We start from the raw sequence: 17,500 nt of genomic DNA, 5'->3' as shown, positions 1-17,500 counted from the left end.
CCCAAGGTCTTGCTTTCCAAGAACAGTTTAAAACATTTCATAGAATTAAACAGATATGTCAGGTACATTCAATAAAAAAATGTAATCCTTTGACCAAATACAGAAAACCAAAAAAAAAGGGTGGTCTCTTATGAATTATGAAAACATCTGTTGACTTATAAAATCAATTATACAACCTTCCCACCCTAAAAAAAATGAAGTTTCTGAACCTGCACACTTGTATAGATCTGTTTGTTTTGAGCCTAATTGTGGACACTCAGGATTAGGGTAATCTTACTTACCAATTTGATGGATAAAGACACCCCTACTGGTCCATAGGGCTGCTCTCTCATTAAAGAGTGATGACTCGTGCTGTTTATATCTGAGATTTACCACACCTCAGGTGAAAACAGAGGTTGAGAAGAAGGAAACCCCTTCATGGTAATCTCAGCCAGTGCAGGAATTGAACCCATAATGCTAGGATTAGTCTGCATTACAAAACTGACCCCACATGATGAATAACCTTCCTTTTTTTTTAGAAACAATGTCTGCATAACACTTAAAGACCTCAGATTGGCTATTAGAAATATGTACTAGCTATCTTCCCCGTTCAGGATTAAACTGGTTTTGCCTTTTAAACTGGTTATGTCTTTTATATAAACCTTAAATTGTACGCTTGCTTATTTTAATAAAAACTTTGTTTAAAAACATAAATGGCCTCTCTGCAACAAAATCTCAAAGTTGGAGTTTAATTTAGATAAATGTAAGGTGCTGCATTTTGGAAAGACAAATCAGGGCAGGTTTTATATACTTAATGGTAAGGTCCTGGGGAGTGTTACTGAACAAAGAAACCTTGGAGTGCAAATTCACAGTTCCTTGAAAGTGGAGTCGCAGGTAGGTAGGATAGTGAAGACAACGTTTGGTATGCTTGTCTTTATTGGTCAGTGCATTGAGTATAGGAGTTGGGAGTCATGTTGCAGCTGTACAGGACATTAGTTAGGCCGCTTTTGGAGTATTATGTGCAATTCCGGTCTCCCTCCTATAGCAAGGATGTTGTGAAACGTGAAAGGGTTCAGAAAAAATTTATAAGGATGTTGCTGGGGTTGAAGGGTTTAAGCTATTGGGAGAGGCTGAATAGGCTGGGGCTATTTTCCCTGGAGCGTTACAGGCTAAGGGGTGACCTTATAGAGGTTTATAAAATCACAAGAGCTATGGATAGGGTAAATAGCCAAGGGCTTTTCCCTGGGGTGGGGAACTCCAAAACTAGATGGCATAGGTTTAAGGTGAGAGGGGAAAGATTTAAAAGGGACCTAAGGGGCAACTTTATCACAAAGAGGCTGGTGCATGCATGGAATGAACTGACAGAGGAAGAGGCGGAGGCTGATACAATTATGACACTTAAAAGGCATCTGTATGGGTATATGAATAGGAATGGTTTCGAGGGATATGGGCCAAATGCTGGCAAATGGGACTAGATTTATTTAGGATACTTGGTCGGCATGGACGAGTCAGACTGAAGGGTCTGTTACTATGATTCTACTGAAATCCCTATTTCCCTTATGGTAGGGATTAATTAATTGCGTTTCACCCTTATAATATCCAGGAAAATTCTAATCCGGCTAAAAATTAATTAATACAAAAAAAATCAACAGGAAAGTCATAATCTCAACTGGCTCCTTTTCTTCAGGTAGATGATGATCAGGCACAACATTCTTAGTTACATGTGCTTGAGTTTTGACTCTCTTTACCCAAAGTGGAAGGGGCTTATTCAAGGGGTCTAGGATTGTACTATACCACAGTTGTGTGTTAATGCCACTTGACACTATGAGGTATTCATGGAAGGCAGCCTTCTACTTTAAACTTAATGTGGAGTGTGTGTCACACAAGCTGCATTGCCATTGTCTGTCTCTCTTGCTCTCTTTCCCCAAGAGAGAGCAAGCGGGGTGGGGGAGGAAGAGAGAGACAGAGACAGAGAGATGTCTATTTCCTTTGTGGACTATTGTTAATTGCCATTCCTCTGTCGAGCATGCATGCAATACTGTGTTGTAGCTTCAGCAGATTTTTATCCCATTTATAGGGACATTCTGTGCTAGTTCTGCTGTGTTATCCTATGCTAGTCATTGAACCAGGGTTAGGGGTTGATTAGAATGAAGGATGTCCATGTCACAAGACGACAATTTGTACAGAATACAATTCAGCTGCTCATTCACAACTCCTCATGTTTCAGGATTTCAGATATGTCTTTGTATATCAGTATCCAGTCCCTAGTGAATACTTAGAACAATGGTTGCTGTGATATTTATGTGAAACAATATTGTGTGTAAGTTAGCTCAGTAATACAAGTTAGATTAAATACTTTTACAATATAATATAAACATTTAAGTGCATGGACGATGTTAGCTTGAAGCACAATAGGGAAATAAATGCTGAAAACAGGAAAGATTCCAAACAGCTCACAAAAGCTGAACTCAGGACAGAATCAACACTGACGATTAAAGATATTGTACATTGCAGTTAAGTAGTAACATAAAGAATTTTGCATGTGTTTTTCATGAATATCATCACAATGCAGACTTAATTAGAACAATACAATTGCTACCTAACATTTTGTAGTGTAAACTGAAAAGGGATAATTTTGCCAATCACATGCTGTGAATCTCAGAAGTAAATATTACTAAATATATTAAGATAAACTTCAGATCAAATCCCACACTCATCCACAACGTTATTAAAAAGGATTAACTTCAAGGAGATGTTTTGATTCTAGAACATTCTATTTGAACACTTCAATCAAGTCATCTGCACATGAATACTCCTAATACAATATAAACTAAGAAACCAAATATTTTAAAAAGTTGAAATGTTTGTTGTTCCATTAGTGATGTTATGAAGATGCTTTAACTAAAGTTACTGCACAAAATAAACATTCTAGGGCAGCTATTTCAGTAATGATACCTGGAGAGTGCCAGGAGGGGCAGAGGGTGTGCAAACATAGAAAAATAGAAATAAATAATATCAGAGAGGGAAAAATAGTAAAAGAAAAAGAGAAAGGCAAAATTAATGGCTCTTTAGTTGAATATGTGTAATATTGAGAACAAAATAAATGAATTAATGGCACAGATGAAGGTTAATAGGTATGATCTATAACAGATATCATGGGAGTTATCACAGAATCAGAGAAGTGTTATGACATAGGAGCTGGCTATTTGGCCCATCATGCTTGCACTGGCTTATTAAATGAACATCATTACCTAGTGTCAATCTCATGCTTTTCCCCATATCCTTGCACATTATTTTTGTTTAAGCAATCATCCAATGCCCTCTTCAATTGAACGTGCTTCCACTACACTTCCAGGGAGTACATCCCAAACTGAGTGAAGACAATTTTCCTTATTTCACCAGTGCTTCTTTTGCAGGTCACTGTAACTCTATCCCTGCTTGTTCTTGTATTTTTTTTTAAAAAGAGTGGGAACAGCTTCATACTATCTATCTATCTAACCCAGTCATGACTTTAATAACTTCTAGCAGATCTCCTCTCAGCCTTCGTCTCTCCAAAAAGAACATTCCCAACTTCCTCAATCAGTTCTCATAACTGAAGTTCTTCATCGCTGCAATCATTCTTGAAAATTGCTTTGCCACTCTCTTTATTGCAATCGCATCCTTCAATAATGTAGTGTCCAAAACCATACACAATACTCCAGGTCTAACGATTGGTGTCAACAAGACAGGTAGAAAGAAGGATGAAGCCCTGCGGAGTGAGTACAGGGAGTTAGGAAAAAGGCTGAAAAGCAGGACCTTGTGGGTAGTAATCACTACTACCAATGCCACGTGCTAGCGAAGCAAGGAATAGAAAGATAGGACAGCTGAATGCGTGGCTAAGAAGCTGGTGCAGGGTTTCAGGTTCTTGGATCATTGGGACCTCTTCTGGGGCAGGGGTAACCTGGATAAGTGGGACGGGTTGCACCTAAACTGGAGGGGAACCAATATCCTCACAGGGAGGTCCGCTAGTGCTACTCAGGAGAATTTAAACTAGAGTGGCAGGGGGCTGGGAACCCGAGCAGCAGGTCAGCAAGTGGAGGGATTGATGGGAAGGTAGATGTTAGGACTACCAAGTCAGAAAGGAAGGACAGGCAGAGACAGGTAAATGAACACGATGGTACTAATGGGCTGAAGTGTGTTTATTTCAATGCAAGGAGTATTACAGAGGTAAGGCAGATGAGCTTAGAGCCTGGATCACAACATGGGACTATAAAGTTGTGGCCATTACAGAGACTTGGTTAAGACAGACAGGACCAGCTGCTCAACGTTCCAGGGTTTCGTTGTTTTAGACACGATAGAGAGGAAGGTAAAAGAGGTGGAGGAGTTGCATTACTAATCTGGGAGAATGTCACATCCGCAGTCAAGAGAGGACATACTGGAGGACTCATCCATGAGGCAATATGGGTAGTCTGAAAAATAAAATGGGAGCAATCATTCTGATAAGATTATGCTATAGGCCTCCCCACAGCCACAGTGACATGGAGAAACAAATATGCAGACAGATAAATGAAAAGATGCAAAAACAACAGGGTTGACATAACAGTGACATTAACTTCCCCAATATTAACTGGGACTCTCCTACAGCAAGAGGCATAGACAGGGCAGAATTTGTTATGCGCATTCAAAAGGGTTTCTTGAAACGATATGTGGATAATCCAACTAGAGGAGGGGCCATACCAGACTGTGTATTAGCTAATGTACCTGGCCAAGTGACTGACCTTTCAGTGGGACAGCATTTTGGAAACAGTGATCACAGCCCCTTAAGATTTAAGATGGATATGAGTAAGGATAAGTCAGGACCTTGTGGCAATGCACTAAACTGGGGGAGGGCAAATTACATCAGTATTAGACAAGAGCTAGGGAGTGTTAATTGGGAGCAGCATTTATCGAGCTAGTCCACATTTGACACGTGGGAGTTGTTTAAAGATCTGTTCATGAAAGTTCAGGACTGGCATATTCCAGTAAGCAGGAAGGACAACGCTGGTAAGGTAAGAGAACTTGGGATAATGAGGGAGGTTGTGAATTTAGTCAAAAAGGAAAGAAAAAAGAAGCATGTGTAAAGTTTAGGAGACAGTAAGAACTGCTGATGTTGGAGTCTGAGATAACACAGTGTGGAGCTAAAGGAACATAGCAGGCCTTCTGAAGAAGGATCCCGACCCGAAACGTCAGCTTTCCTGCTCCTCTGATACTGCCTGGCCTGCTGTGTTCATCCAGCTCTACACTGTGTTATGCAATGTTTAGGAAGCCAGAATTGGACAGGCTCCATGAGGAATATGAAGAAAGCAGGAAAGACCTCAAGCAGGGAATTAGGAGAACAAGAAGGGGCCATGAAATGATCTTGGCAAGCAACGTTAAAGAGAATCCGAAGGCATTCTATACATATATTTAAAACAAGGGGTTAACTAGGGAAAAAGTAGGATCACTCAAGGATAAAGGAGGGAACTTATGCTTGGAGGCAAAGGATGTGGGCGAGATCCTAACTGAGTACTTTGCATCAGTATTCACCCAGGAGAAGGATATGGAAGACAGTGAGATTTGTGTGGAGCGTGCAAATTGGTAGGGCATTTTGAAATCAAGAAAGTAGTAGTGTTGGGTCTCTTGAAGAGCTTCAAGGTGGATCAGTCCTCAGGGCCCAATGGTATCTATCCCAGGTTGAGAGAGGCAAGAAGGAGATTACTGGGGCCTTGACCAAGATTTTTGTATCCTTGCTAGCCACTGGAGGAGCCCCAGAGGACTGGTGAGTAGCTAATGTTGTTCCTCTGTTCAAGAGGCGAAATAGAGAAATCCAGGAAACTATACATTGGTGTATCTCTCATTGGTGGTTGGGAAGCTATTGGAGAGAATTCGTAGGGATACGATTTAAACGCATTTGGAAGAGCATGGCCTAATTAGGGATAGTCAGCATGGCTTTGTGCAGGACAGGTCATGTCTTATTAACCTGATTGAATTTTAAGGAGATGACAATGAGGGTAGAGCAATGGATGTAGTCTACATGGATTTTACTAAGGCTTTCGACAAGGTCCCTCATGATAGGCTCATTCAGAAGATAAAGATGCATGGGATCCATGGTGACTTGGTTACATGGAGTCAGCATTGGCTTGCTCATAGAAAGCAGAGGGTAGTGATTGTTTTTCTGGCTCAAGGTCCAAGACTAGTGATGTTCTGTAGGATCTGTACTGGGACCTCTCTTGTTTGTGATATATATAAATGACTTGGATGAAAATGTAGATGGGTGGGTTAGTAAGTTTTTAGACAATACAAAGATCAGTGGAGTTGTGGATAGTGTAAAAGATTATCAAAGGAAATAGTGGGATCTAGATCAGTTGCAGATATGGACGGAGAAATGGCAGATGGAGTTTAATCCATGTAAGTGTGAGGTGGTGCCACTTGGGAGATCAAACATTAAAAGAAAAATATAGTTAATAGCAAGATCCTGAACAGCACTGATGCACAGAGGGATCTTGTAGTTCAAGTCCACAGCTCCCTCAAAGTAGTTACGCAAGTAGATAGGGTGGTAAAGAAGGTGTATGGCATGCTTGCCTTGATTGGTCAGAGAATTGAATACAAGAGTCAAAATGTCATATTGCAGCTTTATAAAACGTTGGTTAGGCCACACTTATCAAGTATTGCATTCATTTCTGGTTACCACATTACAGGAAGGATGTGGAGGCTTGGAGAGGGTGCAGAAGAAGTCTACCAGGATGCTGCTTGGATTAGAGGTATGAGCTATAAGGAGAGGCTAGAAAGACTGGGATTATTTTCTCTGGAGTGGCAGAGACTGAGGGGAGCCTTGATAGAAGTCTATAAAATTATGAGATGCATAGAAATGGCTGACTATCAGAATCTTTTTCCCCCAGAGTTGAGATGTCTAAAACCAGGGGTCATGCATTTAAGGCAAAAGGGGGCAAGTTCAAAGGAGATGTGATGGGAGGGGAAAGTTTTATTTTTATGCAGACAGTGGTAGCAGCCTGGAATGCAGTGGTGGAGGCAGATATAATAGGGGCGTTTAAAGGACTTTTAGATAAGCACATGAAAATGCAAGGAAAGGAGGGATATGTACCAAGGGTAGGCAGAAGGGATTAACTTAATTTGGCATCATGTTTGGCACGACATTGTGGGCTGAAGGGCCCATTCCTGTCCTGTGCCATTCTATGTTCTATGTAAGTTCAACATCACCGCTTTATTCTTGTACTCCATACCCCTATTTGTAAGCCGAGAATGTTGTACACTATGCTTACTACTCTCTCTACTTGTCCATCCACTTTAAATGATCTGTACACATATATCCCAGGTCCTTCTGCTTCTGCACCACCTATAGAATTGTAGCCCTATTTTGTGTGGTCTTTCAATGTTCGTCTGATCAAAATGCACCACCTCACGATTCTCTGCATTGAAACTTGGCAAGACGGTGGCAGGATAAGTCGTTCCATTCGGAGATCCACTTTGCTCGCCAATTCCCTTAACTTTTCCTTTCTTTTTTCTTCTTCTTCTCTCTCCTCTCTGTAGTAATTCTATCCCCTCCCCACCCCACCACACCCACCCCACCTACACCCCCACCACCACCCACACCCCGCCCTTTCAACTACCTACCGAAGCAGCCGAGAAAGAGTCGGGTCGCGACCGCGAACGGTGCGGTAGGAGCTGAGTACTTGGGCCTTGTCTTTTTGGCTTTTTGGCTCTGTTAAATCTTTTCATTCTGGTTTTTGTAACCATGCGGGCCAATGAATATCAACTTTTGCACTTTTCGCTGTACCTACATATTCCTGTACTTAGTACATGTGACTAATAAATACATCTAAATCTAAAAAAAAAACTCCCGAAACGTCAGCCTTCCTGCTCCTATGATGCTGCTTGGCCTGCTGTGTTCATCCAGCTCTACACCTTATCATCTGCTACCTATCTGTCCACTCCACCAACACACCTATTTCTTTCTGGCGTACTGCACTGTCCTCACAGATGGCAATTCTTCCAGGTTTTGTCTTATCTGCGAACTTTGAAATTGCCTCCAGCATATCAAGACCTAGATCATTAATATATACATATATTTCCTGAGACTGGTCCCCTGCAAACTCCACTACAAACCTCCTTCCACCCCAAAAAATATCCATTGACCCATTACTCTCTGTTTGCCATCACTCAGCCCGTTTTGTACCCATTTGCTACTAATTCTTATCCATGACCTATAAAACTTTCCTCACAGGTTTGTAATGCGATACTGCAGAAATGCCTTCGGAAAGTTTGTGTACACCGCATTATCAAGCCTGTTACCTATCCAAAAGAAAAACTCCAACAAGTCAGTTAAACATTATTTCTCCTTCAGAAATCCATGGTGACTCTTGGATTCACCTTTTCCCATGTAATGACTAATTCTAGTCCAAATAATTGGCTCTAGAAGCTTCCTCACCACTGGCTTAAACTGACTTGTCTGTTATTGTTGAACTTATTCAAAAAAGGTAAGGATAAGGCTGTAATTTTTACAATTTTCCAGTCTTCTAGTGCCAAAACAGAATCTAGTGAAAGATGTTAGCTAATGCCCTTGAAATTTCCACTCTCACTTCCTTCAAACTCTTGAATCCTTCTCATCTGGTCCCAGTGCCTTATCGACTTTAACTAACAACACTCTATCCAACATCTCTGCGCTGTCCATTTAGAATGCTTCTAGTGAGAGTTCTCTCCTCTGTCATCATGGCCTGCGGAGCATTCCTGTCTTTGGTAAAGACAGATAAATGTATTCATTTTACATTGATACAAGGAGATCAAGCTGAGAATTAAATATTCAGGGTTATGTAGCTTCTTAAATGATAGGCAGGAAGTAAAGAATGATGAATAGCACTCTTAGTACAAGATGAAATAGCAAGAATTGATCTTAGATTGAAAGACGTAAAATCCATAAGGTGGGAGAGGGAAATAATAAGGGAAAGATGTTGCTGGTAAGTCAACAGGACCCCTCCCATTAGCAATACAGTAGGACAGAGAATAAATCAAGAGATGATCAGAAAGGTTATCAAGCGAAACAGTCAGGTATAGAGCAGTTGGAAAGGTGAGCAGTGAAATGGCAGATGGAGTTTAATCTGGACAAGTGAGACAATGCATTTTGGGAGCTCAAACGAAAGAGGAAAATATACAGCAAATGGCAGGACCCTTGGGAGCATTGATACATAGAAGGATCTTGGGGTCGAAGTCCACAGCTCCCCAAAAGTGGCAACACAAGTGGATAAAGGTGGTAAAGGTGGTTTATGGTATGCTTGCCTTCATTGGGCGAGTCATTGAGTAGAAAAGTTGGCAAGTCACGTTGCAGGTGTATAAGACTTAATTAGGCCACTTTTGGAGTACTGTGCACAGTTATGGTCACCACACTATAGGAAGGATGTGAAGGCTTTGGACAGGGTACAAAAGAGGTTGACCAGGATGTTGCTTGGATTAGAGAGTGTATTAGCCACAAGGACAGTTTGGGCAAACTTGGATTGTTTTCAGTAGAGTGCCAGAGGCTGAGGGGAGATGTGATAGAAGCACATAAAATTATGAGAAGCATAAATAGGGTGGATAGTTAGTCTTTTGTTCCCATGGTGGAAAAGTCATATACTACGAGTCATAGGTTTAAGGCGAGAGGAGAAAAATTTAAAGGAGATGTGCGAGGAAAGTTTTTTTTTCAAAATTTAGAGGGTGGTAGATGCCTAGAATGTGCTGCCAGGGGAACCGGTAGAAGCAGATCTATTAGCAAAGTTTAACAGACATTTAGACAGACATGTGAACAGACCGGGAATAGAGAGATACAAATCATGCTGGACAAAGAGATCTTAGAGTGCAGGTTCATAGTTTCTTGAAAGTGGAGTCACAGATAGATAGCATAGTGAAGGCGGCATTTGGTATGCTTGCTTTTATTGGTCAGTGCATTGAGTATAGGAGTTGGGAGGAAATGTTGCAGCTGTACAGTACATTGGTTAGGGCACTTTGGAGTATTCTGTACAATTATAGATTCCCTCCTATAGGAAAGATGTTGTGAAACTAGAAAGGGTTCAGAAAAGATTTGGAGGGTTTGAGCTGTAGGAAGAGGCTGAATAGGCTGGAGCTATTTTCCCTGCAGCATCTGAGGCTGAGGGGTGACCTTACAGAGGTTTATAAAATCATGAGGGGCATGGATAGGATAAATAGACAAGGTCTTTTCCCTAGAGTGGTAGAGTCTAAAACTGGGGGGCACAGGTTTAAGGTGAGAGGGGAAAAGATATAAAAGTGACCTAAGGGGCAACTATCACGTAGAGGGTGGTGCGTGTATGGAATGAGCTGCCAGAGGAAGTGGCGGAGGCTGGAATGGTTACAACATTTAAAAGGCATCTGAATCGGTATATGAATAGAAAGGGTTTAAGAGGGATTTGGGCCAAATGCTGGCAAGTGGGACTAGATTTATCTAGGATAGCTGGTCGGCATGGACGAGTTAGACTGACGGGTCTGTTTCTGTGCTGCGTATCTCTATGATTCTATTACTCTATGTGCAGGCAGATGGAATTAGTTTAGCATGGCATTATAGTTGACACAGACATGGTGGGCCGAAGGGCCTGTTCCTGTGCTCTACTGTTCTATGATGTGGACGTATAAAAAAGGCAATATTCTAATCACGGGTGATTTTAATCCTCAAATAGATTGGGATAGTAAGATTAGCAGAGGTAGCTGTGAGGAAGAGTTCATAAGGTGTATTCAGGACAATTTTTTAGCACAAAATATTGTCGATCCAACTAGAGATCAGGCTATTTCAGATCTGGTAAGATGCAATGATGTAGGTTTACGAAATAATATCTGAGTAAAAGATCCCCTAGAAAACAGTGACCATCATAGAATTTAGCATTCAGTTTGAGGGGGAAGAAACAACTATGCTAAGCTTAAATAAGGGTAATTATAAGGCAATGAGGCAGAGCTAGCTGGATTGGACTGGGAAAGGAGTTTAGCTGGAAAGACAATTGAAGAACATGACAGACATTTAAGCAAATAGTTAATGGCTCACAGATAGATATATCCCAGTAATAAAGAAGAATTCTCGGAAGGTGATAAGCCAACCATGATTAACCAGGATAGAAATAAAAACATATTTTGCCAAAGATTAGTGGCAAGCCAGATGATTCTTAAAATTGCAATAAGCAACAAAGGACTACCAATAGGGATTGGTTCTGGGTCCTCTTTTGTTTGTCATTTATATAAGTGATTTGGATGAGAATATAGGGTTAGTAAGTTTGCAGATGACACCAAAATCGGTGACATAGTTTCTAAGATTACAAATGGATCTTGATCAAATGGGTCAGCTGGCTGAAAAATAACAGATGGAATTCAATCTGGATAAATGTGAGGTATTGCATTTTGATACAACAAACAAGGGTGAGACTTATACAATTAATGGTAGGGGCTTGGGTAGTGTTGTAGAACAGAGAGACCTAGGGGTTCACGTATATAATTCTTTAAAGTTTGCGTCACATATAGACAGGATGGTTAAAAAGGCATTTGGCGTGCTTCCCTCATTGCTCAGTCCTTTGAGTATAGGAGTTGGCAAGTCATGTTGAGGTTTTACAGGATATTGATGAGGTCTCTTCTGGAATACTGTGTCCAGTTCTGGTCGCCAAGTTATAGGAAGGATATTGTTAAGCTGGACAAGGTTCAGAAGAGATTGACCAGGATGTTGCCAGGTATGGAAGGTTTGAGTTATAAAGAAAAGCTGATTAAGCTGGGACTTCTTTCACTGGAGCGTAGGAGGTTGAGAGGCGACATATGGAAGTTTGTAAAATCATGAAGTGTATAGATAAAGTTAATGGGAGATGTCTTTTCCCTGGGATGGGGGATTTCAAGACTAGGGCATACATTCTTAAGATGTGAGGAGGCAGATTTAAAAAAGACATAAAGGGCATTCTTTTTTAAAACACAGAGGGTAGTTTGCATGTGGAATGAACTTAGAATCAGAGTGCCTACCGTGTGGAAGCAGGCCATTCGGCTCATCAAATCCACACTGAACTCTCTGAACAGCATCCCAACCAGATCCACCCCCTACCTTATCCCTGTATTTCCCATGGCTTCCTGAGGAAGTGGTGGATGTGGGTACAATTACAATGTTTAAGAGACATTTGGATAAGTACATGAATAGGAATCGTTTGGAGAGATATGGAGCCGAAGCAGGCAGGTAGGACTAGTTTATTTTGGGATTATATTCAGCATGGACTGGTTGAACCAAAGGGCATGTTTCCATGCTGTATGACACTATGACTTTAAGTAACTAGTGGTGTGCCATTGGAAGTGATGCTGGGACCACAAATATTTACAATACAGATTAATGACTTGGATGAGGAAAGTGAAGGTACCACAGCCAAACTTGCAAATGATACAAAAACAGGTGGGATCACAGGAGATGAAGATGACACAAAGACTCTGCAGAGACATATAGTCAGGTTAAGTAAGTGGACAAAGTCTTGGCTGATGGAATAGGATGTGGTAAAATGTGAGGCAGGAATAATAGAGGGGCTGAATATTATTTAAATGGAAAAAGATATAACACAAATGAACTTGAGAGTCCTTGTGCATAAATCACTAAAAGCTAACAGACAAGTTGAGCAGGTAACAGGGAAGGCAGTGAAATGTTGGCCCTTATTTCAAAGAAAATGAAGTTTGAAAATAAGGAGGTCATGCTATAGCTATACAAGGCATTACTCAGACCACAATGGAAAAACTGTGAAAGAAAATTTAAGAAAGATGTACTGACATTGGGGCAGTCCAGAAAAGCCTCACTAGATTCCTGGGTACTGGAGGAATGTCTTATGAAATGTGGTTGAGACCAGAGCCCTTAGATAAGGGCCCAAAACTGCTCACAATATTCCAAATGTGGTCTGACCAGAGTTTAACACAGCTTCAGCAGTATATCTCTGGTTTTGTATTCCAGAACTCTTGAAATTAATGTCAGTCAGCCAATCCTCTAGCCATGCCAATAGCCTGCCCCTAAAACCATGTGCTCTTATCATATTTAGCAGCCTCCTGTGCAGCAACTTGTCAAAGGCCTTCTGGAAATCCAAACTGATCACATACACTGGCTCACCTTTGAGGAGCTAACGAGCTAGTTTAGACAAAGAACTCTAACAGATTTTTCAACCACGACTTCCCCTTGACAAAGCTGGGCTGATTCTGCCATATTTTACCATGCACTTCCAAAATATTCTGCAATTTCAGAGTCATAGAATCATACAAAATGGAAACAGACCCTTTGGTCCAACCAGTCCATGCCAACCATAATCCTAAACTAAACTAGTACCGCTTGCCTGTGCTTGGCCCATATCCTCCAAACATTTCTTATTCATGTACTCATCTAAATGTCTCTTAAACATTCTAATTGTATCCACATCCAGCACTTCCTCTGGAAGCTCATTCCACACAGGAACCAGTCTGTAAAAAAATTTCCCCTCATGTCTTTTTTAAAATCTTTCTCCTCTTACCTTAAAAATATGCCCACTAGTCTTGAAATCACCCATCCTATGGAAAAGACACCTGCCATTTATCCTATCTGTATCACTCATGATTTTATAAATCTTTATTAACCTCAACCTCCTATGACGCCAGTGAAAAAGGGTCCCAGCCTCTCCTCATAACTCAAACTTTCCATTCCCAGCAACATCCTGGTAAATCTCTTCTGTACCTTCTCTGGCTTAATAATATCGTTCCTGTATCTTGGTGACCAGAACTGGACACAGTATTCCAGAAGAGGCCCCACCAATGTCCTGTACAAACTCAACATGACTTCCCAACTCCTATACTCAAAAGATCTGAGCAATGAAAGCAAGTGTGCTAAATACCTTCTTAACCACCCTGTCTACATGTGATGCAAACTTCGAAGAATTGTACGTGAACTCCTAGGTCTCTCTTTCCTACAACACTACCCAAGAACCTACTTATACTATTAAAAGTACAGCCCTTGTTTGTTTTGCCAAAGTGCAATAGCTTGCATTTATCCAGATCAAACTCCATCTGCCACTCCTCAGCCCATTGACCCAATTGATCACAATCTCTGTGTTTTTAGATAATATTTTTCACTAGCTCTCTAACACTAATTTTGGTGTCATCTGCAAACTTACAAACTACACCTTCTATATTCTCTTCTAATTTGTTTATATAAATGGCAAACAAAAATGCCTTAATAATGGACTCCAAAATCTACCTAACTGCTGAGATCAGGCTAGCTAGCCTATAGGTTCCCATCTTCTGCCTTCCTCTGTTCTTAAACAGCGGTGTTACATGAGCTTGCAGGACTTGGGTGTCATTGACTGGGCCAGCATTTATTGCCTGTCCCTAGTTACCATTGAGAAGGTGGTGGTGAGCTGCCTTCTTGAACAACTGCAGTCCATGTAATATAGGTAGACCCAGATCACCATTGAAAGCCGATTCCAGGATTTTGACGAGAGATAATGAAGGAATGCAATACATTTCCAAGTCAGGATGGTGAGTGGCTTGGAGGGAGCTTGCAGGGGATGTTGCTCCCAAGTATCATAGAATCATAGAATCCCTACAGCGAGGAAACAGGCCCTTTGTCCCAACAAGTCGACACTGACCCTTGCAGCATCCCACCCAGACCCATATAACCCACGTAATCTACACAGCCCTGAACACTACAGGCAATTTAGTACGGCCAATCTACCTAGCCTGCACATCCTTGGACCGCGGGAGGAAACCGGAGCATCCGGAGGAAACCCATGCAGACACAGGGAGAATGTGCAAGCTCCACACAGACAGTTGCCCGGGGCTGGAATCAAGCCTGAGTCCCTGAGCTGTGAGGCAGCAGTGCTAACTACTGAGCCACCGTGACGCCCCAGTATCTGCTGCCTTTGCTCTTCTAGATGGCAGTGGTCGTGGGTTTGGAAGGCCATGTAGGTAGTTCACACTGCTATTACTAAGCATTGATGGTAGAGAGAGTGGATGTGGTGCCAGTAATGTGGGCTGCTCAGTCTTGAATGGTATCAAGCTTCTGGAGCATTTTTGGAGCTGGACCATGGCTAGATCAGTTCAGTTTCTGGTCAATGGTTAAACCGGGGATGTTTATAATGGGGCGTTCAGTCACAATAATGCCAAGGGGTGATGGTTAGATTGCCTCCAATACAGACAGTCACTCTCTGGTATTTGTGAGGCATGTTTGTTACTGGCCTCTCTTCAGCCCAAGCCTGGATATTGTCCAGGTCTTATTCCACTTTGCACATGGACCAGATGGCATAATCTCAAAATTAGCGGGTACCCATTTAAGACAGAGCTGAAGCAAATGCGAATCTGTTGCATTCTTTACCACAGATGGCCATTGAAGCTAGGTCATTAAGTATATTCAAGGCTGAGACAAACAGGTTTTTAAATCAGTAAGGAAATCAAGGATTATGGGGAAAAAGCAGAAATGCAGAGTTGTGGATTATCAGATCAACCACAATCTCACTGAACGGCCGAGCAGACGCAATGGGCCAAAAGGTCTACTTCTGCTCCTACGTCTTATGGTTTCTTGTCAAAATACTTATTATATATAGTGGTTTTGCAACTGTAATTATAAAATAATGAAACAATTACACTAGAAAATAAAGCTTTATGAAATTGTTTTACCTTATGAAGCCACAGTGGTATTCTTTCTGCATCATGCTTTGGTAAAGGTCGATGCAGCGAAGCCCAGCAGTAGGCATCAACATAAGCTGCTTGTCGCCAAGAAAAAGAACTTGGGGAGAAGCAACTAATCTGGGTACCTATTTTAAAAGAAAAGAAAAGATGATTTAAATGTACTGAAAATTAAAACCAAAATAAAGTGGTTTGAAACAGGAAATGGCATACTAAATGGGTAGTTGTTAGAAATTAGAAATATGCTTAGAATAAACTATCTTTAGTATTCAGCTTGGAATGGGTTGGTGCTGTAAGCATCATCTCTCAAGAAACAATCCTGTGGAATAATTATTCTTCAGTCATGTAGCTAGCCTGGAAAGGTGCCTCTGCTATAGTAGAAGCGCAACTGGATACATAGTTTGAACAATTAACTACAAGTATATATCAAAGCAATGGTTAGGATTTTCAGTTAATCTTGTTTAATTAATTGCCCACTGGGGTCTGAGAGAGTTAGTATGTGAAATTAGAATTACTCAAGTGAGTGAATCAGCTCATAGTACAACAACCTGATAAAGAATTATAATAACTAAACAGTTTATAATGGCTATCCAGTCCATTAACATTACTTAGAAACAATTCTGGATATTCACAACTTATAAAGGCAAATAGGAATACTGAAGCCTTTGCTAGAAAGTAAGCTTGAAAGTAAAAGAAGAAATGCCATTAGAGTGTAAGAACTCACCTTGGAGAACAGGACAAAGAGAGATAATAAATGCAGTCCTGAAGGTGATGCTAAAACAGAAACAGCAAGTGTCTTCTTCTTGCATATGGCGTTGTAGTGATTGAAACCAGGTGGACCTCATTGACGAGGTCTTTGATTGGGATTGTTAACCTGGGCCAATCAGGAGGCACTGGCTGACCAATATCAACTGGGGATTTAGAATCTTGTCAGTTCAGGAGATTGACACTGAACAGGCTGGCCACAGCCAGTGTACTGCGCACAAGTAAGTGATGGGGGTGCCTGCCTCTGTGCAGTTATTTCAGGCACCGTGCAGCTTTACAAGTCTAATATGGATACAGCTAAGTCACAGTACTGTGTTGGTAGATGGATTGCCTTGAACCCAAAGACAGCAAATTTTAGTGCCCTATACTCATTCATTGTCTGATCCATGTTACCACAGTTGCATGTTGAGTTGTTCTTAAAATTCTAGTTATGTTGGGGCAATGGAGATGCAAATCTTGTTGAGCGAGGACCACTATCTGAGGGCAGGCAAACACTATTAGCAGTTCACTCACCAGATCTTTGATATTGGTCTCAATTCAGAGGCTGCACAATTGGTCTTTTTGTCTATAAAACTCACTGAGGATGACAGATAATGCAAGGGTGGGTTTTTACACTAATGCAATAGACAAAAAATTTGATATAGCATTGGGTACTGATAACAAGGGAGCTTTCATAGGACAATCAGCTCTTGTGAATAATGAACCCCAGACTATCTCTGAAAAAGAGGGTGTAAAAGGGAATATTCCACTGCAGTAGGTTTTGAGGATGACAGCGCAAGAGTGGATACATGCTGACTTAACAAAGTCAAGAAATCATGACGAAGATAACCCTGCCAACACAGGAACAGTAATTGTTATTTGCCATGGTTGTTGGTTTTTACTGTATAATTAGTGTAATATTTGTAACATTTGATACACCATTTAAACTCGAGTCACAATATTCAGTGTAATCAATCCTCATTGATTACATTAATAACAATTGCACTAAACTTAAAAACCTCTGCAAATTTGCAATGTTAAAAATTCAAGTTACTGGGTATACTAACATCAATCAGGCCCATCTGAACATTCGAGATAACAAGGTGTAGAGTTGGATGAACACAGCAGGCCAAGC

At 41.1% G+C, this 17,500-nt stretch overlaps 1 protein-coding gene across 1 annotated transcript in view; it reads right to left on the bottom strand.

Annotated features, from left to right (window-relative positions):
• Nucleotides 1-17,500, bottom strand: part of LOC109917838 (ferroxidase HEPHL1-like) — a 266,721-nt gene that overhangs the window by 71,429 nt on the left and 177,792 nt on the right. The window contains exon 20 of the mRNA XM_048598134.1: nt 15,613-15,749. Coding sequence (XP_048454091.1) covers nt 15,613-15,749 — 137 coding nt within the window. The remainder of the gene's footprint in view (nt 1-15,612; nt 15,750-17,500) is intronic.

This window comes from Rhincodon typus, chromosome 6 (assembly GCF_021869965.1).
Source record: "Rhincodon typus isolate 14 chromosome 6, sRhiTyp1.1, whole genome shotgun sequence".
NCBI classification, from domain to species: domain Eukaryota; kingdom Metazoa; phylum Chordata; class Chondrichthyes; order Orectolobiformes; family Rhincodontidae; genus Rhincodon; species Rhincodon typus.
Note: the sequence above shows the minus strand (reverse complement) of the source record. Positions and strands in the feature narration are given on the sequence as shown.